Source organism: Stenella coeruleoalba (assembly GCF_951394435.1).
Source record: "Stenella coeruleoalba genome assembly, chromosome: 8".
NCBI classification, from domain to species: Eukaryota; Metazoa; Chordata; class Mammalia; order Artiodactyla; family Delphinidae; genus Stenella; species Stenella coeruleoalba.
Window position 1 is genome coordinate 91263598 of NC_137154.1, and position 24889 is coordinate 91288486.

The 24889-nt window shown below is 40.7% G+C and overlaps 1 protein-coding gene across 3 annotated transcripts in view; it reads right to left on the reverse strand.

Annotated features, from left to right (window-relative positions):
* Window positions 1-24889, reverse strand: part of CADM1 (cell adhesion molecule 1) — a 335266-nt gene that overhangs the window by 40249 nt on the left and 270128 nt on the right. For all 3 annotated transcript variants that reach the window (XM_079929468.1, XM_079929466.1, XM_079929467.1), the window contains exons 4-7: window positions 18935-19072; window positions 16607-16765; window positions 3887-3986; window positions 642-814 (exon numbers count right to left, since the gene is read on the reverse strand). In XM_079929468.1, coding sequence (XP_079785594.1) covers window positions 642-814; window positions 3887-3986; window positions 16607-16765; window positions 18935-19072 — 570 coding nt within the window. The remainder of the gene's footprint in view (window positions 1-641; window positions 815-3886; window positions 3987-16606; window positions 16766-18934; window positions 19073-24889) is intronic.

Consider the following 24889-nt stretch of genomic DNA (forward strand, 5'->3'; position numbering starts at 1 on the left):
AAGTAGGTGCACAATAAATATTTGTTGACTAGAAAGTGAAATTCGTGATCATATGTTTTAATAATCCTGCAAAAAGATATTAAGAAAACAGACAAATTTTTTAAAAAAGCACTTCTGTCTAAAGCAGTAGCTATAGGTGGTTAACAGAGCTACCAAGGACCTTCTATTTTTTTTCCAAGTATTTACGGGCTTGCGACATATGGAATGTAATAGCTTCATGCTGAAAGTAGGATAGTTGTGCTCATCAAAGCAGGAGAAAGGCTAGCCCAGGTTTCATCGGAAAAGACCACTGGGAATAGACTTTCTGAGCTGAAAAGCCATTAATTGGTAAGGTTGGATTTCGCAGTCATTATTTCTAACATAATCTCCATAGCGTGCGCCTGAGGACAGAGCTTTCCTACTCAGCATGACCAGAGCCTGTGATCTAGAGGGAAGCCCCCAGGATTAGAAGGGGAGAAGAAAAGTTGCTGTCCTCCTAGTGGTAGCACTGGGGTCCACCTTGGGCCAGGCTTCTTTAATTCTTGAAGGAAACAAACTGTTTTTTTGGTTTTCAACTTGACCAAAAGCTCTAGGAGTGAATCACAAGCAGCAGCTACATAATAAATGAGTCAAACGGAAGAGGGCTTCATCTTCTCACGTACCGTATACATACAGCATATAATCCGAATGAGCTTTCCCCACTATGTTGGAAGCCTCACAGCGGTATGTACCATTATCTGTTTTGTTTAGGTTATTGATGAACAGGTTGGGCCCCGACAGTACGGCGTGTTGAGGCATTTCATCATCGACTCTCACCCAAGTTACCATCACAGGCCTGCAGAGGGAATGGGAGAGAGACAGGGTGCATTACGATTTCCCACCAAGATGTCTGCATCAAACCTCCCACCCACACAGTAAATGAGTCCCATGCAGGATGACACAATTAAAGAAGACTTATTGTAAGTTCAGAGAATGAGAGCTGTGAAGGCTTCACAAATCTGTTTGGAATATCATTTTTTTAAAAATATTATCAGGTGTTGAAAAACTTTCAACAGACCAGAAGCAGGAGTCTCATTATTTCCAATTCATCTTCAACAAATCAGCAAATAAACTAATGTGCCCTATTTTTATGCCTTGCTGTGTGCTTTCACACCAATTCAGACAGGACAGAGCTCACCCATTGTTAATCATCTCATTAATTAGGGGGAAAAAAAAATCAAATCCTGGCCTAGTGATACATGCATTAATCTCATGGTTACTAACACGCCGAGATAGTGGCATAGAAAGTTGCGATATTTAAGTGGATTTTGAGTTTCGCAGAAAGGAGTGGACTTTTACAGCTGAATAGTGCTTTCTTTGGCCTCTGCTGTTTGGAAAAAAATTACCTCTTCTCATTCTGGAAAGATGTAATCACTTCCTGTCCCCTTACCCCCTACCCATAACACACCCTCCGCGAACCCAAGACCCCACCGCACCTTCCGAGGCCCCAAGCCACCTTATCTATGTGTTCCTTGGCAAAATGCCTGTCTTCCCTGGCTCTCCAAGGCCCTCACACTGCTCCCCTTCCCCTGTGTGTGCACCTGCAGGTCCCCAGCTCGAGGGACAGGCTCCCAGATCAATGGCTGTGGAGTGACAGCACCTCCACGTGAACTCCTGGGGTCCTATGGTACTTGCTCATCAGAGGGGAGTTTATTTTCGTGATTTAAAGACCACATTTGTATCCATCAGGAAAAAGCAAATTTCACAAGATGCTCCAGGGCCCAAATTGCACACACACCGAGTCTTTTTCAAACTCACTGAATTTATAATCCTTCAAGGCAGCCCCTATGAAATCGAGGCCACATCTAGGGCTGGGCCTGAAAGCTGCCATTTCCCAGGCAGGGCCACAGAGATTCGAGCACAGAAGCAGCTTCCTTTCATTTTCTGCACTGCCGCTAGGAGCAGCATCAGAACCAAAGACCCGTGCTTCGTATGAACGGGCACTCAAGGCAGCCGTGTCAAGTAGCACTCCGGTTTTCCAATGGGATGTGAAGTCACAGTTTTTCTTTAATGACACGTGGGTTTGTTATCACAACCCAGTTAATTATTTTAAAATGAGCCCTGCATCCGTCCTCCTCGCAGGCAATGGCGAACGGCTCTGCCTGGCAATCAGACCTACCGTCCCGCTGCTTGAAACCACCAGTGGGGGTAAATGCTGAGAACATTCACAACATTTAACGGCAAGTTAAATTACCATTTTTACTGTATGCAATTTCTTGAGAAAATAAATAGGGGATATGCTAGAAGGGCTAGCAGTCAAGTAACCCGTGCTTTTCTCAGACAACCGTGGACCGTGGCCGATTTGAGAGGAACAAGCAAATACCCTCTCTGGCATCAATGTCCCGAAGGAAACATACAATTTACTGTCCCCGTGGCACATGCAACTGAACACAGTACCTTCTTCAGGGGAAAAAAATATAGAAACAAAATAGAGGTTAGCAAGCCATAGACTGTAAATGTAGTTAATATGGTTGGTACTGTAAGTGGCAAGGGGCCTGAGAGAATTTATTTTTTTTGCCACTGGACCGTTTTGGAAGGAAGGCAATTTGCTACCTGGGGCCTAATTCAAACAGTTTACACAAAGAAAGAGCTGAATCTTTTGCAGTGTTCAAAGCAGAAGACTGCTCTGGTAAAGCTGGAAGTACTTAAAACCAAATAACTTCGAAACACCCAAGGAAAAGCGAAGCAGAAGACCATCTCCTCCTTCCTAAAGGCCATCTTTACAACACCAAACGGTGAGGAGAGAGAGAAGCAAATCCTCGCCCCTGGAGAAGGACACACAAAATAGGGAGGGCTGACGTGGGAAGACAGCCCACTGCAGCCAGGCTCCCTCCGGCTCTCTGTTTTCTCAGAGATCAGCGCTTAGCTGTCATGGGGAGAATTCTTTCCGAAGACTTGGGGGAAGCTTTGTGAAAATGCTCTGAGGTCCTTGTATGAATATGCTAGTTAGCAAAACTCTGAGAGGGGGAAAAACATCATAGCGAGGGGACAGCAGAGGGAGCTCAATGCTATTTTTTGTTGGGGACCAATAAAATCTGTCTGCTCCCCATCACTACGTTGACCTGTTGTTCCATGTGACATGGAGTGTTTTCTCCCTCTGAAACAGTTAAAAACAATTTTCACTCTATTAGAAAGATGAAAGGATTCTTCCTCCTCCCCAAACAAAATGGAATAATAGCTAAGGTGGTACCACCACATGGCTTTTGCTATGTTAGTGATAATACATGTAGTTTCTCTAATTCACTTTCATTAATTTAGCAGGGGCAAGTGAAGTAGCTTTTTTTACACTTTTCGATAAAATAAGAGTGCGAGTCTTTTCCCTTATGCAGTATGTATACATATTCCTTGAGAAAAATTCCCAAACCATTCCTCACTAACAAAACTATTTCTAGTAGTCACTTTTCCTTGAGGGAAGAAGCAAAATGAAAAGTAAGGCAAATTCATTTGCCTACAGCTGGCCCTACACACAGCAGCTTAATTTAAGTCTGAAAACCATCTTTCCAACGTCTTAGTTAGACATTAACACAGAAGGTAGCAGACATATCATTAGATTGTGGGCACACTACAAATTTATTAGGATTATTTTATGTGGGTGAGAGAAAATAGTTCTGACAGTCATGTTGATGATAATAAAAGAGAATTCGCTGAGATTTCAATCTTAGCTGGCGTTTCATTTTTCTCCCAATCTTCACCCTTAAGAACCACAGATATTTATTCCTTTTCACTGAATATTCTTTTAGTTCCTGAAAAATCTTCCATCCTTTACAGCAGGAGACAGGTGACAGGCCAATGAGTTGTGAACGCACATCTGTGTGTTGTGACATTTACTGCTCCTGACCCTCTGCCAACCTTGGCCTTCAGAACTTACTGGGGCTTCCCGATGGCTTCACATGTTAACTCAAGCGCGTCCCCTTCCCGGGTTAGGCCTTGTAGAGGATAAGTCATCTGAATATGCACTTGAGGCTTATCTGTGTGACAACAACACAAAGTATAATGTTTAGCAAATGATATCATCAGGCAGAACCAGACTTGCACGCTGTCACAAACCCCATACTACCAGCACTCACACGCTTCCCATCCTCATGCCTTCAGTAAAATCCTTCTAATTAGTAAGTAATCCTGGCATTTGCTCAAATTAAACTAATAACTCTAAGAAGTGAACCACAAATAGATAAGAGATTCATAAGCCAACCACGCCACATCAAACATTTCCTGTGAAATACATTTTGTTACATTTAAGTTTATCTCCAGACTCACTCAAGCTAAGGGAAATTCATTTGCCTTCATGCTGAGGTGAAGCCACAGATATCTGCGTTGCTCAGAACTGATACATTTTATCATAGATCATATATTACTATCTGTGCTCAGAATTGATACATTTTATCATAGATCATATATTACTATGTGACAATATGTTGTGACACTGCATATTAATAAGTCTGCCACTTCTGTGCTCTTGTTTTCAAATGGGAAAGGCAAAACTTCTGAATTCCACTCCAATGTCTAAGAATAAAGAACTGGGAGGTTTTGGCGGCCCCTAATGAAACTCTATGATGGCTCAAGGTAAACATATCAGAAGGAAGGAAACTGATGGTTACCGAGTCTACTATGGTAGGAACCATCCGTGGTGGTGGAAAAAGCCCAGTTTTAGGGACGAGAACATTGGTACCTAGAGAATGATGTAGGTTGTCCAAGGTCATAGAGGTAGCATAATGAGAGACGGCCCCATGAAATGTACGTTTGGAGGGATTATTGATTCAAACCCACATTTCCCAATGGCAATCCGTAATTAAAGCCAAGTATACCGAGTATAGCTTCCTAATGCAGTCAGGTATTTAGGTATTCCTAAGTGATGTGTTCCTAGGCGTAAGTGAATACTTCAGTGATGTAGGTATCCTTATTTCCACTAGCTATTTAAAAACTGTGTTTGTGAGTTCGTGGGGCTGTGGGTATGAGAGAGGAACGCTAGGAGGTACAGGGAATGGGGAGGGAAGGGGGAGGGGTTGGAATTAACTTAGATACACACACGAATACATTTACAAATAAAACCTGAATGGAATTGGGAGGGTTTTTTTTGTCCCCTTTGCTGAACTAATAAGCTATTAATCCCTAAATCATTTTTCTCATTTAATTTCATGACTTTGTAAATGTATATTTTTGGAAATGTACCCAAGAGGTAATAAATGTGAGAGGGCAAGACATCAGTTGGCTGAAAGGTCAGAACAATTGCCACAACTTTACTTTCTCGGACAATCACACCACCCAAACAACAGCCCCTCGGCCTTTTACAAGCAGTGGTTCGCTCATTGTCATTCACCCTATGGTATCAGGGAGCAAAGAGAAATATGGCGGGGCTCAACCACCTCTCTCTGTACACAGCCAAACAAGCTGCACGAGGTCCTCTCTAGGGATGGCTGTTTTCTGGATGTATTTTTACAGTCGTGTTATTAGCACTGGATCTTTCTGTCTCTGAAAACCACGTGGCATTCAAAACCTTTTAAGAGAGGCTGCTTGTACATCGGTGGGCACTGTACACTGAATTGGTAATGCTTAGCTTCCTGAGGAGCTAAGTCACTTGCCAGTGAACATAAGTTAACTGGGACTGAAAGGTCCAGCTGACCCCTGAAAGTAACACAATTCTATTCTTAGACTTGTTGGCAAAGGCAATGTTTATGAGGAAAATGGCCTAGAGGTCTCCAGATACTGATAGCTGGGTGGGGAAGCTAATCATTAAAAAAAGGCAAAAATACTCAAAAAGGATAAACAGGATGACCTTAAATGAGCACTGGCTGCTGGGCAAGTGTCCTGGGCACCCACCTTTGAGAGCTACAGACAATACTGTAGGCTAAATACAAACATTGGGTGACATGTGTGGGTCTATTATTTTTGGTGGTATAATACACTTGCACACAGAGCTAGTTGGTAAAGTTTATTAAAAAAAAACAACGTACAAGATATCAAAAAAAAAAAAATGGTAGAAGGTTATGCCACTGAAAACACAGACAACAAAATACCGGCTCCCCTGCTCAGAAACAGCAGCACTTCTGGAGTTCCTGGTTAGGGAACCTCTGTCATCCTTATCCAACCATTCTGAGGAAACCTAAATTTAAAGCCCCGAATTTGGGCTGAAACGTAACATTTTCTTATAGGTTAATCTCTGACCCACAGAAGGTCTACATTTTCCATGCACTGCCGACCTCGGCCCATTAATTAAGGAGAAGCAGAAGGCTTGCTGGCCAGTGTGGAAGGCTCTTTTGTCCTCTTTTCTCCTTTGTGTAATTTACAAGCAAACAGAGAGAGTATATTTTTCAGCACAGTGCACTAAGGGTTTTTACACGCTCAGCTTCCATTAATAATAAAGACGGTGTTGAAAATCTATCCACCCTGCCTTTTCAGTACCACTGAGTTTGTTTTAGTTAAATGCTTTTTATGTTCCTAATGGCTGTTTGCCAGTTGTCAATTACTCACATAAATTAGGAATAACAAGCTAAGGCCTTGCTATACCTGGAATTTACATTTAAAAAATCATATACTAAGCCATAGGAAATACACCTTCAATTTTGATAACGGATTTTCCCAATTTACTCTCTAGGTTTCTGGAGAAACATCTACCATCTACTTATGGGTACAGCTGCCACAGTCATCTTAATAGGTCGCTGGAAAGGTAAACATTAATCTTGCTTGTATTATACAGAAAAATGTCCTCCTCTGTTGACACAGGCAGTATTTATAGGCATATTATTCGACCGTGGGCAGCTGAGCTATCTTCACGCCCAGCCTAGGAGCCAAATAGAGGGTCTGTGTGCCAAGATCCATCTCTGGGTGAAGGAAACTTAAAAAACAAATTCAATTCCCCCTCCTTTGCCCTGAAAGAGGAACTGGAGCCTTCCCAACAGGCGGAAGAGAAACCCTGGGGCTCCACTGGCACCTCTAGAACCCAGGGCTGCTACGTTTTCCCAGGATAATCCTGACCACAATCCGACTATGTCAAAATACTGAACACTCCAGATGGCTGATTGAATAGCCCAGAAGCTCATCATTTATATTTTAATTATGTCCATAAATCAAACGTTATAACCCACCAAATCTTTTCTGAAACAGGACCAGACTCCAAGATTTATTTTTAAGTAATGAGGTAAGGCCCAGAACATTTTCTGGGTGATCATTTTACGCCTCGGTTGGTGTTGGAAGGCACAAAAGCCAGATGACACTTTCTGCCCAAGTGCAATAACTGTCTAGAAATGTACTGCAGAATGGCTTAATGTCACTATAAAATGGAACTGCTATATAAAAATAAGAAAAATAGTTAGGTCTGTGCACTCATGGAACATTACAGTTACAGAGATGGTACCACCAACAGCTAATAAGTTAGGTCGAGGGATCTGGGGTTTTCATAATCCACTGTAATTTTTTAAAAACCCCATAAAAGACGTTTAGCAAGGCTACTCCAGCAGACAAAATGCGTCCATTGGTCCAAGTCGCACAGAGGGTTAAATACCAGGAGACTTTAGGTCACACTACAGTAGCAGCCAATTAAAAAAATCATCTGAGAAAGACATTCTGATCTGATGAGACTTTCTTTAGATGGACTTTGCTCTCTCTATAAAGGGAAAAAATATATATATAAAAGGAAACTCTTAAAGAGGTTAGAATGGCTTGCTGGCAGATTACAGTTGATGTCATGCCAGTCTGACCTTGTACCATATTCTATGATCTTTTCAGAAGATGAAACTCAAGACTCTGGAACCTGTATTTCGCTTTCCTATGTAAATGAAAAGTCACGGTCTCCTTCGCTCTAGATTACCGCACTAACATATCAGGTCTTTAAAATTTCTTAGTTAAAAAAAGTACACCGTGGTTTCCTTTTGCCTGGGATATTATCCTCCCCATGTACCAGAGAGGAGCATTGCTGAGATAAGAGGGAAGGCGCCCTGACACCACGGCAGGAGGAGACCTGTTAGCCCAGGGGCTCCTGACGCTTTGCCTGCCTGAGATTTTCTAAATCAGGGGACGTGGGCCTCAAACGTTCGTTCATTGATGTGCTGACTGCAAGCAGGCCCAGGAACCCAAGTGCAAATCTGTTCCTGCAGGCTCTTTGCATCCCTTACTTAGATTTCATCCAACATTCTGAAACACCTGTTAGAGTGAGACTGGATGCCTGTTGACCAAGTGTTCATTGTTTTGGGCCTACCAGGGAGAACTCAAGGGCAGTGTGGGCCCAGATGGAATCAGAATGGCTGGGTTTGGTTTGGGTCAGTGCCTGTGCATTCAGGTGGGGAAGCACTGACAGAAGGGTCTTTGTCAATCATGGGGGATTACTGCAGTTTGGAGGAGCACGACAATGCCGAGATGCACCTGAGATTTGGTGAGTATTAGGGGCTGCTTGAGCTCAAAGCAGAATCAACCCCTATAACATGGCTGCCTAAGCTGTTGGGAGAGTCCAGCTTTGCTCTGAAGGAGGGCGATGTTTCACGAGGTCATTGGGGCTGGTGAGAGAACACAGTCACAGCGAGCTCTCAGAGGACTTAAAAAGAACATCTTGCAAAAGGTTTGCTTCCCATTGTCGTAATACATTCACGAATAATTTTCACTGCCATTTATTTTGTTTGTTTGCAAGGTGAAGGACCTCCTGCTGTTACATCTGTTGTATGAACTGGAGCACTTAAACTGCTATTCTTGAGGAGGGCTGAGCTATGATGAGTGGGATGAGTCAAACCTGGGGGGACGGATGTGGGACCGAAGAGCATGTGCCACATTACACAGTAAAATGCAGTTTCCTCTTGTTGCAACTTGTAAGTAGCTTTGTGGATATTGAAATTACTGTTTACCCAACAGAATCAAATTTTATTCTGTGATGTTGTGGCGGAGAGTAGCTTCCAGTGCCTTTGAAGTGGGGTGCACACTCACCCACACAGCACTCTTCCATATCTTTGAGAAATCTTCAGAATTAGAAAGTGAACACTGGGTGAGAAAATTCTCATAGCAAGATTTTCTGCACAAGAACGTTAGCTCTGTAACAAGAAAAGGTTTTGTTTTTTGTATCCCTGGTGCCTAGAACAGTGTCAGTGCCTGGCACATAGTAGGCGTTCAATACATATTTACCAAGTGAATGAATGAATGAGAAAGTGGGGGAACACTGGGGCATGGACTTCTAGCTCTGCTACTGGTTAAACAAAAACAAAACAAAAACAAGCAGACCATGAATCCCTCGAAGCCCTGTTATAAGATACACACTTAAAATTTTCAAGTGTTTATTTGAGCATCCATTTGAACAGGGCAGCCCAGACTGAAAATGCTCCAATAGGAGCTGGGGGAAAGGTTTTAATAGAAAAGACACGGAAGTAAAGCAAGTGAATGATCTGATTGGCTGGAGCTTGAGCAGTTGCCTTTTCTGGGAAGCCTGGTTAGCTGTTTGTGATTGGCTGGGCCTAAGTTTCATTGCCTTGGAGTGCATTGGCTTTGGTTTAGGTTTTGGTTTGCCTACATAAGCTACCAAGGTATCAGAGTCACCTTATTAGATTGGTCTAATGGCCTCCTTGTTTAATCACTTTAACAGCCCTCATTGCAAAATACAATTCTATTTTTCTTTTAGAAGGTTAACCCAGCTCCCACAATGTGAGGTCCAACCCGCGTGTCTGAGTTATGCACTTCCACTTCACTACACATTTATTTAGCATTTTGGGTATATTCCAAGGTGGCATCTCAAATGAAATCATAAAGAATGTTGTTGAACCATTCTTTTTATTTATTTTTTGTTAACCACCTTAAGTATAGGAAGTTTTATTTGTTTGTTCAACATTTTTAAAAACATATGTTTTTTTAAATTGAAGTATAGTTAATTTACAATGTTGTGTTGGTTTCGAGTGTACAGCAAAGGGATTCAGGTTTACATATATATATATATATATATATATATATATATATATATATATATATATATATATATATATGTATGTTCTTTTTCAGATTCTTTTCCATTATAGGTTATCATCAATACAAGATATTGAGTATAGTTCCCTCTGCTATACAGTAGGTCCTTGTTGGTTACCTATTTTACATATAGTAGTGTGTATATGTTAATCCCAAACTCCTGATTCATCCCCCACTCCCCCCAGCGATCCCCTTTGGAACATTCTTTTTAGATTTTGAGATGTTAGCTTTACAACCATTGAACCTTCCACAGAATCAAAATCTGACCTTGAGTTAAAAACCATTAAGAGAGCACATTAGAAGACTAGTTTCACTACATAGTATTCAATGTCCACAGCCACAGAGACACATCCTTTCCAAATACATTAGGTCAGACAGTGAGATGTGGGAAGACAGATGTGGGAAGAGGCCTCTTTCTACAGGGTGTGGCTTCAGAAGGCAGGGATGATGGCAAAGTCTTTCTTCCCTAAGAGTCATGTCATTCAAGTCTTGTTCACAATGGAGTTGGCCCAATATTTACTCTTTGTTTTTTGAGTACTAGTGACTCAGCCTCCTGCCCCCTTTGGCACTGCAGAATGCCTCACTAACACTCTATAGAGTTAATGGCATCAGGAAGTTGGACCCGCTTCTACTGTGTGTTAACACAAAAAATGATAGGTTAAAACATTAGTTTGAATCAGGGGGGTCTCCATGCCTTGATTATTTTTCAGGAGGAATAATAAATACTGAAATAACTTCCCTGGAACTCAATTCATTGCTTTAAAAAAATAAAAGAAAGGGAGAGTGGGAGGAAGAGCATATTCTGTTAAAAAAAAAGAGACCGGAGGGGCTTCCCTGGTGGCGCAGTGGTTGAGAGTCCCCCTGCCGATGCAAGGGACCCGGGTTCGTGCCCCGGTCCAGGAAGATCCCACATGCCGCAGAGCGGCTGGGCCCGTGAGCCATGGCCGCTGAGCCTGCGCGTCCAGAGCCTGTGCTCCGCAGTGGGAGAGGCCACAGCAGTGAGAGGCCCGAGTACCGCAAAAAAAAAAAAAAAAAAAAGAGAGAGAGACCGGAGATCAGAGAGAAACAGGCCAAATATGAAAACGCCAGCTATTACGCTTTGAAGAATATAACCTGGGAATAGAATTGATGGGGGAGAGGATGGGATGTGGGAGCTGCCGTGGTAAACTGTGTCTTATCCTCCACTCCAAACAGGAAAGATTTTCCCATTTCCAGGTTTTTTCTCCCTCCTTCACTGCAGGACACTATCGATACCAGAGAAACATTTATTTTGGCACAAGGAACAGGTTTTGATCATCTCCCTCAATGCCCAATTTTCCCCCAATTGAGGGAATGAAAGAAGAAAAATCTAGCCTTCTGTGGACCCTCAATGAACAGGAATATGGATTTACAAAATATCTGGCTACACTGAGTCAATAAAACTCATTTGGAAAATGATGTCCACGAACACAATTAACTGGCAGATGATAATCCGAGCAGGGAAGGCGTTCAAACATCCATTTTTTGAGTCTTTGGTTTCATTCTCCCTTTCAAAACATATCTCTTAAATTTTTTTTTCAGATATGCACACACACACAAAACCCTCACTAGATGAGGATTTTTGCAAAACATTTTAAAGAGCAAGGCTACGATGGGGGAAAGCAAAAGACACACAGCAGTAATTCCAGAGCTTCGGATACACCTCGGTCCAGAGTAAGGCTTCCCCCCTTCCACAGCAATCTGAATTCCATACTGAGGGTCACACCTTTTCTTTGAATTCCCAGCTTATGTCGCTATGTGTTTCCACCTTGATGCTATTTAGACAGTTTTCTTTTAACGTGCAGACAGTGAACTGTTCTCCTTTAAACAGGCTTTTATTTGACAAGAGTACGTTCGCTCAGATCTGAAGCTCCACTAACCGTGCTACAATTCTACCACATTCTGCTATAATCAACCCTGTTGTAAATTTGAGCAACGCTATATACACAGACATTGGAAAGAAAAAACTGCACAGAAAGAGTTTAGGGTCATATAGCTCAGAACATTAAAAAGCAAAACTGTTCTCTGCCTAACATCTAAGGAAAGAGAGCTTTGAATTCCAGCTCGCGAGCACAATTACTTTCTGTTTTAAACATTTAACTGCGTGCTGCCGTATCCTTGCTGAGTCTTAGAATGAAAGCTAGAAAACTAAGAGCCCTACTGTATGTTCTTCCTTCCCAGCAACGGTCCTATGAGAAAACCTTATTAATGAGCTTGCAAACGAGCACCCAACAGGGAAATGCCACAAACAAGAGCAGCTAATGCCCCGGAAAATCAAATAACCGAACACTTGGCTGATTGTGGTGCCTTTCATATTTTTAATAAAAAGAAGGGAGGGGCGACTTTAATTCACTAATTCTGAGAGGTCAACACCTTGCTGAACAAAACAACTCACTTATTTATGTTCAGAAATTTCCAGATGATAAATTACATGGACGTTAATCACTTCAATGCATACTACACAATTAATATCTGTACTCACCAAAAACTTAAGGATTATTTAAAGCATGACAGCATACACATCTGGCTGATTTTTCACATAATTGGGCACCACAATTTCTCCTGGTACCATATACAAGTGGCTTAACAAACAAACACTGCAAAATTCTGTGTTCAATTAATTAGGACTTAAACCCACACGACAAAAGGGATTCCAAGTTGGAGCTCAAGCCTTGTCTTCTAGACAATATGGTGGCTCTCCGTGTCAAGGGGAGTGTGCAACCCTTCTCTTCATTTTATCCCTCCTCCTTGCTCCTGTCATTTTTAAAGTAAGATATTTAGTGGCATACAATGTAGGTTTTCATTTCCTTTTTAAAAAATAGTATTTTCTAAAAGGACATAATTTATACAGCATTCAAATCCATTATCTGTCATTTTACTCTGTTCTTATCCTGATTAATATCCATCCATCTTAGATGAGGTAGAGAGAGGTTTCCAAAAATCTTCATGTAGCAAAATGGGCCAAGGTTGAACTGAGTATACTTAACACCAATCCTATCAGGTTAGATTTGCCTCGAAGGTAGTCTCATTTCCCCAGAGTAGAGTAATTCTTAATCTGAGGTCCATGGACCAGCTCAGGATGTCCTGGTGATAAACTAATGTTTATCACTGATAGTATAAGAAATCTTTTTAGGTGGCAAAGGAAAGGACATTAAAAAATAATAGTTGTATATTTATCTTAAAGTTTACTAGATAGAATATACATAGCAAATAAAACTCATAATTTTACAGGTGTTTTTACACAGGTCTTGGTTAGGTTAAAGCAATAAAATGACTTAAAAATTCTAAATATGATACGAACACAGATGACCCGTGGATTTGGTAAAACTTGTGAATGTGGCCCTTGAATACCTAAAATTAGGAAAACTGTAAATACACCCCTTATACTGGAAGTAAAATGTGGTGAATGTCATCATTTCCAGCTCTATAGCTGTCAAAGGATTTTAAAGGGGTCAACGATCCCCAAAAGTTTAAGAACTGCTGAGTCCAGAGTTTGGGCCAATTAAAAAATAACGGTCTCATGTTACTCCTCAAAGAGTATCCAAAATAATTCACCATCCATGCACACTGGCTACTGAATCTCAGGCATTCAGGTATCTCTTCTTTTTACATGGCCATCAAGAATGTATGTATGTGTATAACTGAGTCACTCTGCTGGACAGCAGAGACTGGCACAACACTGTAAATCAACTATACTTCAAAAAAAAAAAAAGAGAGACATGGTGTGGCTTGTCTGCAGAGAGGGGCCTCCTATGGGGGGAATGGAGCTGAACCCCCAACACCACTGGCCAAGGTCTGAGAAAGTTCTAGTGCCCAAAGACTGAGTGCCTTGAGCACCTGAGGCACGAGGCTTTTTGTTGTCCATAGCTGCTGGTGTTCAAGAAGAGTAAAGCTGGTAGGTGATGAAGTAGAGAATCCCAATGTGTCTGAAGATGCTACATAAGGAATTCCTGGCTGACTCCGCAAATTTTTCAGTAGTGCTCTAGAGAGGGAGGGTAGTGACCTGTCAGGTGACTTTCTTGAGCATGAAGCATGGTATTAAGATGCCAGATGGGACTCTAAACTCCATTCAGATTAACACATTGCTTTGTAATCCTTAACCTTCTTTTATGCAAAAAGACATTTTTCCTATATACATTCCAAGAAATGGAATATCAAAGGATAAAATGTTTGTGTGGCTTACGCTGGGTAAAAGAACAGAGTCTCCCATAAAAAGGTGACATGTTAAAGTTAAAAATGACCCAGGGATGTGTCTTCAGTTTGGGGAAGGCATTAAAGTCACTTTCCTGCAGTTAAGGGCCAGCAGTACTTTGTAAGACTGAAGTCAAATGGATTCAGATACACAGCTTTATTCCTTTTCTTAGAAGGACAAATCTCACTTGAATCTTCAAAAGAAAAGGCTTTATAAAGATCATTGGCAAGTCTTCCAAGGGGTAGGAGGTGTAGTGCTTGAAATATTTTGCATTTGGGAATGAGTGTAATTTTGTAGGTGGGTGGGGCTATATTCTATTTAGAAGATACTCTGGGAAACTAAGAGTTTAGGGGTGGGAACTGGGTGAACAGCTACTCAGGTCTCACAAAGGAGCTAATGTATTATTAAAGCTAATGGGCCCCTACAAGGAAAGTTAATGGATATTAAGTTTGCTTAAATGAATTACATATTAACAAAGTCACAAGAAATCTACTATCTGCCAACTTAGATAATATCTGATCTTTTCTGTTTTCCCATTATAGGGACATTACACCACAATAGTTTTAGTGATATGAAAATTATAAGCACGATGCCCATAATGAAGCTACATAATGAAGTAGATGAAATGAATTAACAAGAAAAACTGGCATTACGTAATGTTCAATTGAGCCAAGCTCACGAAGTGGAATGGGATGGCTTTGTAGAAGCAACTTTTTATAACTTTCTCCATCCCCTGTTTTGCTCAGGCAACCTAAGCAGGTGATACAAATCATAGGGGGATTCATGGTGCCCACCCCTGCCACCACCAAATACATACCTAATTCCTAACCTCTGGAACCTGTGACTGTGGCCTTATTTGGAAAAGGATTCTTTGCAGATGTAATTAAGTTAAGGATATTGAATTGAGACCATTCTGGGTTACCCGGGTGGGCCCTAAGTCCAATGACAAGTGTCCTTATAAGAGACACACAGAGAAGAGAAGAAGGCCAGGTCAAGATGGAGACAGAGAGTGGAGTGATGTGGCCACAAGCCAAGGAACACCTGGAGCCACCAGAAGCCAGAAAAGGCAAGGAAGGATCCTCTCCCTAGGGCCTTTGGAGGGAATTTGGCCCTGCCGACACCTTGATTTCAGACTTCTGTCCCCTAGAACTGTGAGAGAATAAATGTCTGTTGTTTATTAAGCCATTAAATTTGTGGTAATCTGTTATGGCAGCCCTAGAAAATTAATAGAATAATTCATAGAGAGTAATGCTTTTCCTTTATCTGATGCCCAATCATTGACATCCAAACAAACTCTAGTAACATTTTCACTAGGCACACCCAAAGGCCACCTGGAATTTTGCAGAGGCCAAGTTACAGAAGTCTTTTGATAAAAAGTGAGAAGCTGGCTATTCAGCCACAACTTTGGTGCAAGGATAATTTTGTGCAGAAAACAGACATTTTTTCCACAAGTAGGAGAGCCCAGAGGAGAAGATGAGGAGAGCATCTTTAGTCCATAGGGCACAGTGAGGAGAAACCTCACTCACCACGATCCAGCTTTTACTGATGAAGCCATCAAGACCGCGGCACTCATCCCAAAGAGTTCCACTTTTAAACTCATCGCTATAATTTAAGCTAAAATAGAAGAGAACTTGCAATCTAAAACAAGATGCTGATGTTCAGTGGGAATAAAATCCCTTCTATAAAAAAATTCAGCACTTATGATGGGGTTAATAAAGCTGGGGGCGGGGGGCGGCTGGAATTACCCTAGATTTTGAAGTTGGCATAGAAATGATTACAGTCAATATTCACTAAATTTAATTAATTAAGTCATGCACTAGAGCAGATGGAATCATTTTCAAGTTTTACATTTGGGTTAAATGTAGTATTTTCAAAATCCTCATTGGCACTCTATAATATGGCAGTGTTTCAGTAGAATAATCCTTTGATTATTTTTCTACCAAGACAACAAGATGAAAATTCTACCTAAACTATATAAAAACATATGTATTCAATAAGTGGCTTCTGAAGTGTTTTTAAAGAACTGCTACTCTATACCCTCAGGATAAAATACTTGGGTAATGCTATGGTTTGAGTGTTTGTGTCCCCCCCCCCCCCCGCAAAAACTTATACGTTGAAATGCTGATCCCCAATGTGATGGCGTTAGGAGGTGGGGCCTTTGGAAGGTGATTAGGTCAGGAGGTTCGTGAAACCCTCATGACTGGGATTAGTGCCCTTATAAAAGAGGCTGCAAAGAGCTCTCTAGCCCCTTCCACCATGTAAGGACACCGTGAGAAGGCGCCAGCCATGAACCAGGAAGAGGGACCTCACTGGAACTTGACCATGCTGGTACCCTGACCTTGGACTTCCCAGCCTCCAGAACCGTGAGCAGTAGATATCTGTTGTTCATAAGCCACCAGCCTGTAGTAGTTCGCACAGCAGCCAGAAAGGACGAAGACAGGTACTCACACTGTACTTCTAGATACCGCTGGGTCTGCAAGTTTCCAGTGACGGCAGGGTGCTCCACCTGACAGATCACCGGGACCCCGTCATCCTCCTTGTGCACCTTCAGCATCAGCTGACTAGTCACGGTGTACATGTCTGACCACTCCTCCACCTCCGATTTGCCTGGGGGGACATACCAAGAAACCAGAGCTGAGTGAGTCTCACTCCTTTCTTAAATATCCTCCCCTCCCTCCCTCTGCCCCAACGTTACTATTTTAATAAACATAATGGAAGTCACTCCAGATAAGGGTAATCTGGGGGTAGATAACTGATAAAAGGATAATTTCCTACTTTTCAGCCTTGCAGGATAGTATTTAAGATAATCAACTCTACATACTATTTACTATTTTTATTTAAATATATGTTTCTTCTGTCTTAAATTTTCCCACAAAAAAAGCAGCTGAAAGTTGACCCATTTTGACATTTGACTGCTCAAGGCCCTAGAGAGGAAGAAAAGAGAAGTGTTTTTTCCCCCTACAACCATCTGAACTTAACACATCTACTAGGCTGTAATGCGGTTTAAAAATTCCAGGACGTCATCCAAATCCCTTAAGTAATTTCAATCAGGAGTAAAGATATAAACAACCCCCTTTGCCCACCCCCATCAGCAATTAACAGGGAAAGCAACGACAATTAAATGAAATTGTAATTGAAATGTTTAAACTCTGAGACTTTTGGAAGAACACAAAAAAATGCAGTGGCAGTGGGTAGAGCAAAGTAAGATATAGGCTTCAGGCCAGAAGGGAGCCACGTCCAAGAACACCCAGAAAAGGGGGGGAGGAGGCTTCCGGATGGGATGAATAGGCCAAGGAGGCCCCTTTCCTGAACTCAGCACTCCCTGGGACATGACGCACCATTAACTTTCTTTTAATGTTTTGTACTTATTGGTACACATTTAATGGCTCAATTCACTTAGACAGAAAAGCAGAGGGGAAATGAGAAATTCCTTCCTTCCAAAGCCATACCTAGGAAATAGGAGATTAAAACAGAGCAAGCTTTTTGAAACTTAGGCCATTATATATAGATTTTTCTGTTTCTAGATATAGATTTTTATATCCTCTTTCTAAAAGGACTTTCTTTTCTTCCTGGAACTATTTATTTATTTAACAAGCACATACAGAGCACTTACCTTGGCCCAAACACTAGCCCCATGCTTTACAAATATTCACTCATTTCATCTTCATAAGAATCACACAAGGTATGTAAATATTAATATCCCCATTTTAGAGGAAATTGAGGCACACAGCAAGCATTTCTGTCAAATGATCAGAGGAGTTCAGGCCCTGAGTCCTCTGTCCTGGGTACTACTTGCAAGGCAACCTTTTGCAAAGAAAGGAATCGGAATGCAGACATGCATGAGGAACTTAGGATAACTGGCAAAAAGAGAGTCAAAAATAGGGGCTAGGCTGTATCCTTCAGCCGATGCAGCGGCTAAGAGGGCAGATGTCCGAGGATCCAGGAATCAAATCTGGATGGCCCGGTACTGAGGGAGAGACAATAGGAGCAGGGTTAAAAAAGTTGCCTGTGCTGCCAGCACAAAGTCAGAAACGTTGCAGAAGAATAGGCTGCTGACATGGGCAACTGAATCACAGATTTCTCAGGAAGGGTGGTGCCTGCAAGTTCACTATGAAGATAGATTCTCAGCTGCTTAGCACAAGCACCCTTGCAGGAAAGCCCATTGTCAAAACAACCAATAGTCCAATCGAGGTTAGAATGACTTGGTATTCACCATGGCCAAGACTGCTATACGTTTTTTTTCAAGGTGTAACACAAGAATCTGGGGTCCTGACCCACCCTGGGTCACAGGGTGAAAGCAAGGAGAACTAAGGGTACAGACATGGCCAGCCTGAGCTCAGGGGATACCTCAGTGATTCTAACTGGTCTAGCGAGTTCTAGTTTACAGGTCTGGTTCTCTCTGAGCCTCTGAGTAAACATCTAGCAGCGCATATCACCATGAACCCTTAAACGACAGAATGAGGATATGAATTAGAACAGTAAAATGCCGTTATGCTTTGGGCTCAGACACACTTACTGATTGCAAACCATATGTTAGGTTGGCCAAAAAGATCGTTCGGTTAAGAAATACATTGTTTGATAAAGTTCTTGGTGAAAATGAAAAATGTGTCTTTCATTTTTGCTTATAACAGAACGGACTTTTTGGCCAACCCAATATAAATGAGCATTTTTGTTCAGGGGTGTGTTTTGCATTTGTCTTTAACGTCCACAAAGATGTACTCCTGCTGGGATCGAGTGTTGACTGGCTTCCTCAGTACCAGGCAATTCGCATCTTACCTTTGAGCTCCTTGTTCCCTTTGAACCACCTGATGGTCGTGGCTGGTTTGCTGGCCATGGCAGTGCAGTTGACTTCAATCTCCTCACCTTCCACCGCAGTGTCTTTCTGGATATCGATCATCAGATTACGTGGTGGGACTACAAATTAAACATGTGTGCTTTTTAAACACAGAATCTATTTCTGGGCATATTCTTCTATTCATTAGAAACTAGGACCATTGCTCTCAAAAAAAGGAGATAACAATAGACATTCCTGATGGGAATTTAAAACAAACTGCCACTGGAGGAAACAGAAGAAAGACAAAGTCATTATCAAATAAAGCGAGTTACGTAAAATCCCTTACCTCAGAATTCGTCCTAAAGTTATCTGATAAAATGACCAGTCTTCCACTCCTAAGTTATCAGTGACCAAGTTATAAAAATATAGATACTAGATTTGCTATCAATCGGTCATTAGAAAATTGACCAGAAAGCAGACATAAAAGCAAGAGGAGTAAACACTATTGACATTATCCTCCTTACCTGGAAGTCTCTGAGAGGAATATTTGTCCTTAAACTCAACCCTTGGATTTCAATCTTCATATGAAAGATTCCAAAGTCAACCAGCAAAGATCAAAAACATGGAGTCCCGTAAAAGAATCACTCCCCATAAATATACACAGAAAAACTGTGCCTCAGAGCCACTTCCATTCAATTCAAATTATTTATAGAGATCTAGAAGATGATCTTGACCTCTGATGGATGGCGTAGTAATAAAATCCTTTAGCTATGAAGATGTAGTAACGTAGGAAATGCCAGTTAATTTGTAATGATTTTCTATATTCTGAAATCTAAAGCTGCAAATTTTAGAAACCAAAGGTGGAAAAGACTATTGAGTGTAGGTTAGATTTCCACCTCAGAATTAAAACCACTCTTGTCTAAGCATATTAAACATATATGTAATAAAATGATTAGAATAAAATATTTGGGGGCTAAAATGCTGAATATCAAATAAAGAGTAATGACGGTGGCTGATAAAGAAAGCATGTTATCTTTTCGGAAACTGAGTTGACAATGAAACCATATAAGTGCAACCTTATGTCAAGACTGAGCTTCTTGAAATAAAAATCAATAAGAATACTGAATTCAGCAGACTGAATCTAAAAATATATGTCCTGACCACCATGAATAAGCAAAGATGGTTCTAAGACTTATGATTAATAAGTTTCTCAACTCAGAAGAGAAACAAGAAATTAAATATGTATAAACATGCCATCCTGATGATCAAGTTGAATAATAAATCTCTGATACTGCTTCAATAAATTATGGGATTAAACCATGTATTTGAGATTTCCAACTGTTCTAGTCCAATGTGAAAATTCTACCCACAGGAAGACTTTTACACTGAATTGAAGCAGTTGAAAATTTCTATAGAGAATTATGGAAAAGGAAAAGGAAAATGATTTATTGTGTATGTTTCTCAGCAAGATAGTTGGTAGGGGGAGTGTAACTATTGGAGCAAAATCACGTCTCTTCTTTGTTCCCTGTATCACAGGAAACTAACACAGTTGCTCAACTGGACGTGTTGCTAAAGTGATGTGGCCCCAATGAGTAGTTAAATATGGCAAAGAACTACCCTAGTTTACATTTTAAGAAAAAATAAGCATAAAGAGAGATAGTCTAACATCCAATTTGGAGTTGCACATCTGCCAACATTTTAAGAGACAGAAAGGCAGGTATAAAAGTAAATGGGATGATTTGGCTAGCTATTTCCTCAACGCAGTTTATCCTTCCTAGATGACAATCAGGTAGGTTAAAGATTTTCATTACACGTACCTAGATAGCTGATATGGGGTACACAGAGAGACTAGATGTTTACGCCCAACAAATACTACTAAATTCTGTGTGCCGTATAATAGGAATATTGAAAAAAATGCTTTTGTTAGAGCAAATGTCAGAGGAAAAGACTGTCCAAGCCTAAAGAAAATAAGATCTTGGTGAGCTATGGGGAACAGAAGAAGAGGCTTAGATAAAAAGGGAATAACTAAGGAGTAAAAGAGCTAGGAATGTCCTCCCAACAAATGTAGGGCTGAAAGTCAAACAGTATTAATTCTTTTCAAGGTCCAGGCAGAAATAAAAATGGAGTGATGAAAATAATTTCTGATATTGACATGTGCAATGATTTTCAATGAGAAAAATGTAATTGAGTAATGTAATTGATGGGATACTACTCAATTTAAGCAAACTTAAATGGAGACGGGATACTCACAGAAGGGTTCTCTTCAGATGAGAAAAAGAGGGCAAATAGCTAAAGGTAATGTGTAATACACAAGGCTCTCTTCCTTGGAAAATACTACAGGATGGGATAGAGCAGATTTCAGTATGCATGGATAACTCTGGGAGAAACACTTTGATGGTCATTCTGTGGTAACCTGGGAATCCTCCTGATGGGAATAGATCCAGGAGCTGTTAAAAGGTTCCAGCAAATATCAATTGTCAGGTCTTGACGGCATTAAGGTTCAAACATAGTCTTTGTCAGATATTAGTTTTCTGTGTGTTCCTGGGTATCTTTCCTTCATCCTCTCCTTTCTCGTGTTGAGTCTGAAGATACTGGAGAGCTCTCTCTCCTCCTCACAGGTTTCTTCTAACCTCCACTAGCAATTCACCTTCAGTGGTACTTCTTAGTAGAGGAAGTACTTAATTCTCTCCATCAGATGGAGAAGGTCATAAGGATGATGGCGTGTTCTTGTCACATTATCAATAATGTCTGCTATTTCAAAGTAAGGAAATGGTGGGGCTTCCCTGGTGGCACAGTGGTTGAGAGTCCGCCTGTTGATGCGGGGGACACGGGTTCGTGCCCCGGTCCGGGAGGACCCCACATGCCGCGGAGTGGCTGGGCCTGTGAGCCATGGCCAGTGAGCCTGCGCGTCTGGAGCCTGTGCTCCACAACGGGAGAGGCCACAACAGTGAGAGGCCCGCATACCGCAAAAAAAAAAAAAAAAAAAAAAAAGTAAGGAAATGGCAAGTGGTACGTATAAATTAGGCCAGAGGAAAATTTACCAATGTCTCTTAGATTTTGTTTGGGGGTTGAGAGTGTGAATGGCAGCAAATAGGTCCTTATCTAGATTACCTGTTGCTTGGTTTTATCCATGTTAATACCTCCTCTACTGCAGCAGATATAATCTACACTTCCCTAATCCTTCCCAGTGATTCCTGTACTAATGCTAGCTCCTCCTGGAGAGCTGACATCACCTGTAACTTGACAGCCAAGGTAGACATGTGGAAAACTTCAAAAGTGGTGGAAAATATGACCAGTGTAGAAAAATAAAGGACTTGTTTATTGTTGAGAAGAACATCCTGAGAAATGGCTGAATGACTTTTTCCAAGTCCATAAACAGTTTTCTCAAGACTGTGACCAGTATTACTGATCTTTACGAAGTTTAGAAGAAGAAAGAGTCAAATGTAGTAGGAGCTGTTTGGTTTACAAATATAAAATAAAATGTGAGTCATAATGGTTCACTGATATCAGTTATAAAGTTAACTTCTCTCAGATTTTTTTTGAAAGCAAGAAAGCTTTAGAAAATATAGATGAAGTGATTTAAGTCTATCTTTCTGAAAAAAGGGGGGGTAGGACAAGAAAATCTTAAAGTTTATTTTGGTCTATTCATTCTCCCGTTTTTCCCTTTAACTTCATAATGTCTACTCAAATACGAAAGCAGTTAGTAAGGTATCAAAATCCATTTATAAGAAAAAAATGAACTAGAACTGCTACTAACCAGAGAATACACTTATACATGGTCCACTAAACAGACATATTTAGTGAAAACTGCCTGCAGCCATTAATGAAAACAACCAAAGATATATCTAAGGAGGTGCCTAGAGATGGAAACTTGAATAAAAGTCACGTAGAGGGAAATACTAGAAAATAGCAAAGAAATGTTGACGTTCTTCTTAGCTAACTTCACATCTATAAGAGTGCTAATTATAAACATTACGCCTACAACATTAAAAAAATCAGCAATATCATGATGAGTCACGTTAATTACAACAAAAGAGGAGACTTAAAGCTGGTCGGTATGTGGAATCTCACTCTAAGACCCTTTAAAATAATTAGGTTCTCCTGCTCCTGGAATCTTGAGTGAACACTAATCTTAGAAGGACAGGACTGTAATAATATTAGCTACTATTATCAGTAACTATACTAACGTTAAAGCAGCATATTCTCTCTCTCACTCATCTCCTTTCATGAACAGTAGTAGGATCTGGAGAAAGAAACAAACTCATCACAAGTGGGAGAAGTGAATGAATATCCTAAAAGGCATCCAAAGGCATGCAAAATATCACAGGGGAGTTTTCGGTTTTTACATGGATAAGATAATAAACAGAATAGTAACTAACAAATACCCATCTCTATGTCTTATAATTATGCTGAAATTTTTGCTGAATGCTTCAAACAACTAATAAAGATGCATGCACTAAAATGAGCATCTTCATCCGATCAGGAAGTTTGACAGCTGTGTAAGTACATATGGGGTCCTTTTCAGAGAACCACAGATAGAAACGAAGATGATGCTAATAGATCATTCTTCATTCGTTATGATACCTGAAAACTCTAAACCTTAGGAGGAAGCTTTGAATATATGAGTATCAGTGGAAACTGTCAGATTTTGGAATATGAAAGACTCAAGTGCCGATAACAATAATTTGACTCCGTCAAGGAATCCTAGAATAAATTCAGTGGAAGGAATATTAAATGAATGCATAATATCTGCAAAAAGAGCATTTACCAGCATTACTTTCAAGTATATTTAAGTTAATGTTTCTATATAATACAAGCAAGGAACCTATTATTTCTAGAATAATCAGACCTCCAAAAGGATTACAGGCATAATGCTTCTCAAAAGCCTAGTGCTGGGTGTATTCCGTCCAACTGGCCCAGTCTAGCGAGTCTGAGAACAAATGTACCAAACACTGAAAACTGACAGGCAGTAACTGCTTGTCAAAGACCAGATACACTCCTGCAAACAAAAGATGTGCACCTTCAGGGAGAAAATCTTGAAACAGCAGCCTTCAGGATTTTGTTGCAAACAACCTAGACTGGAAGACCCAGAGGTTCTGAGGCAGAAGAGTAAGGTCTGTTTCGAAGTCTAAGATTCTTGATTCTCACCATGTGCTTTGTAAGCTGGGGCAAGACGACTAACCTCTATTATTATCATCTCTTTCTTTGAAATAAAGACATCCATACTTAAAGGTATATGTAGCGAAACATTCTGAAAATGCAAAATGCCGTTAAGTATATTCCATCTAATTGCCGTCACTTTTGTGGACACACCATAAACAATGGTGGGTCAATGGGAAGATGGCCTATTTGAAGTTTATGCAGCTGATGACTTACTCCAACAAGCAAACAGTGTTTCAAAGACCTCTCCAGAAAACTTTTGGTACATCTGCCAAATTCCAGAACGTTCATCCTAGCCAAACCTTCCACACTTACTATTTCTGCAGATCTAATAGGGATCAAAGGCACAATTAGAGATAAACACGTACACATCACCAAACACAGACCACAGCAGAAGCAACATAGCCAGACATGAAACCTGACTGTCTAAAATCAGTGTTCCTCTTATCAATAACATATATGTCAGCATTAGGGATATGTTTTTAGTTTAATGAATTAAAAAAATGTTTCCTATTACAGCTGTGTTTACATAAAGTAATGAGGCAGCAGATCAATACATACACCCATGAATACATATATGTTCACACACACTAAGCAAAAACAGCCTTCATATTTATCTTTCCCCTTTAATCTTCATATCGTTACACTGAAAAGCTGCAGTCTGCCGCCTCAGATAGGCTTTGATTCATCATCTTTCCGAAGGTATAAATCAGAGATCTTGCCTCATGCTATAGTGTAGGTCCTTGAAAACTCAGTTTCAAAAATCCAAATTGGCTGGTGTTAGGCACTGTAGTATA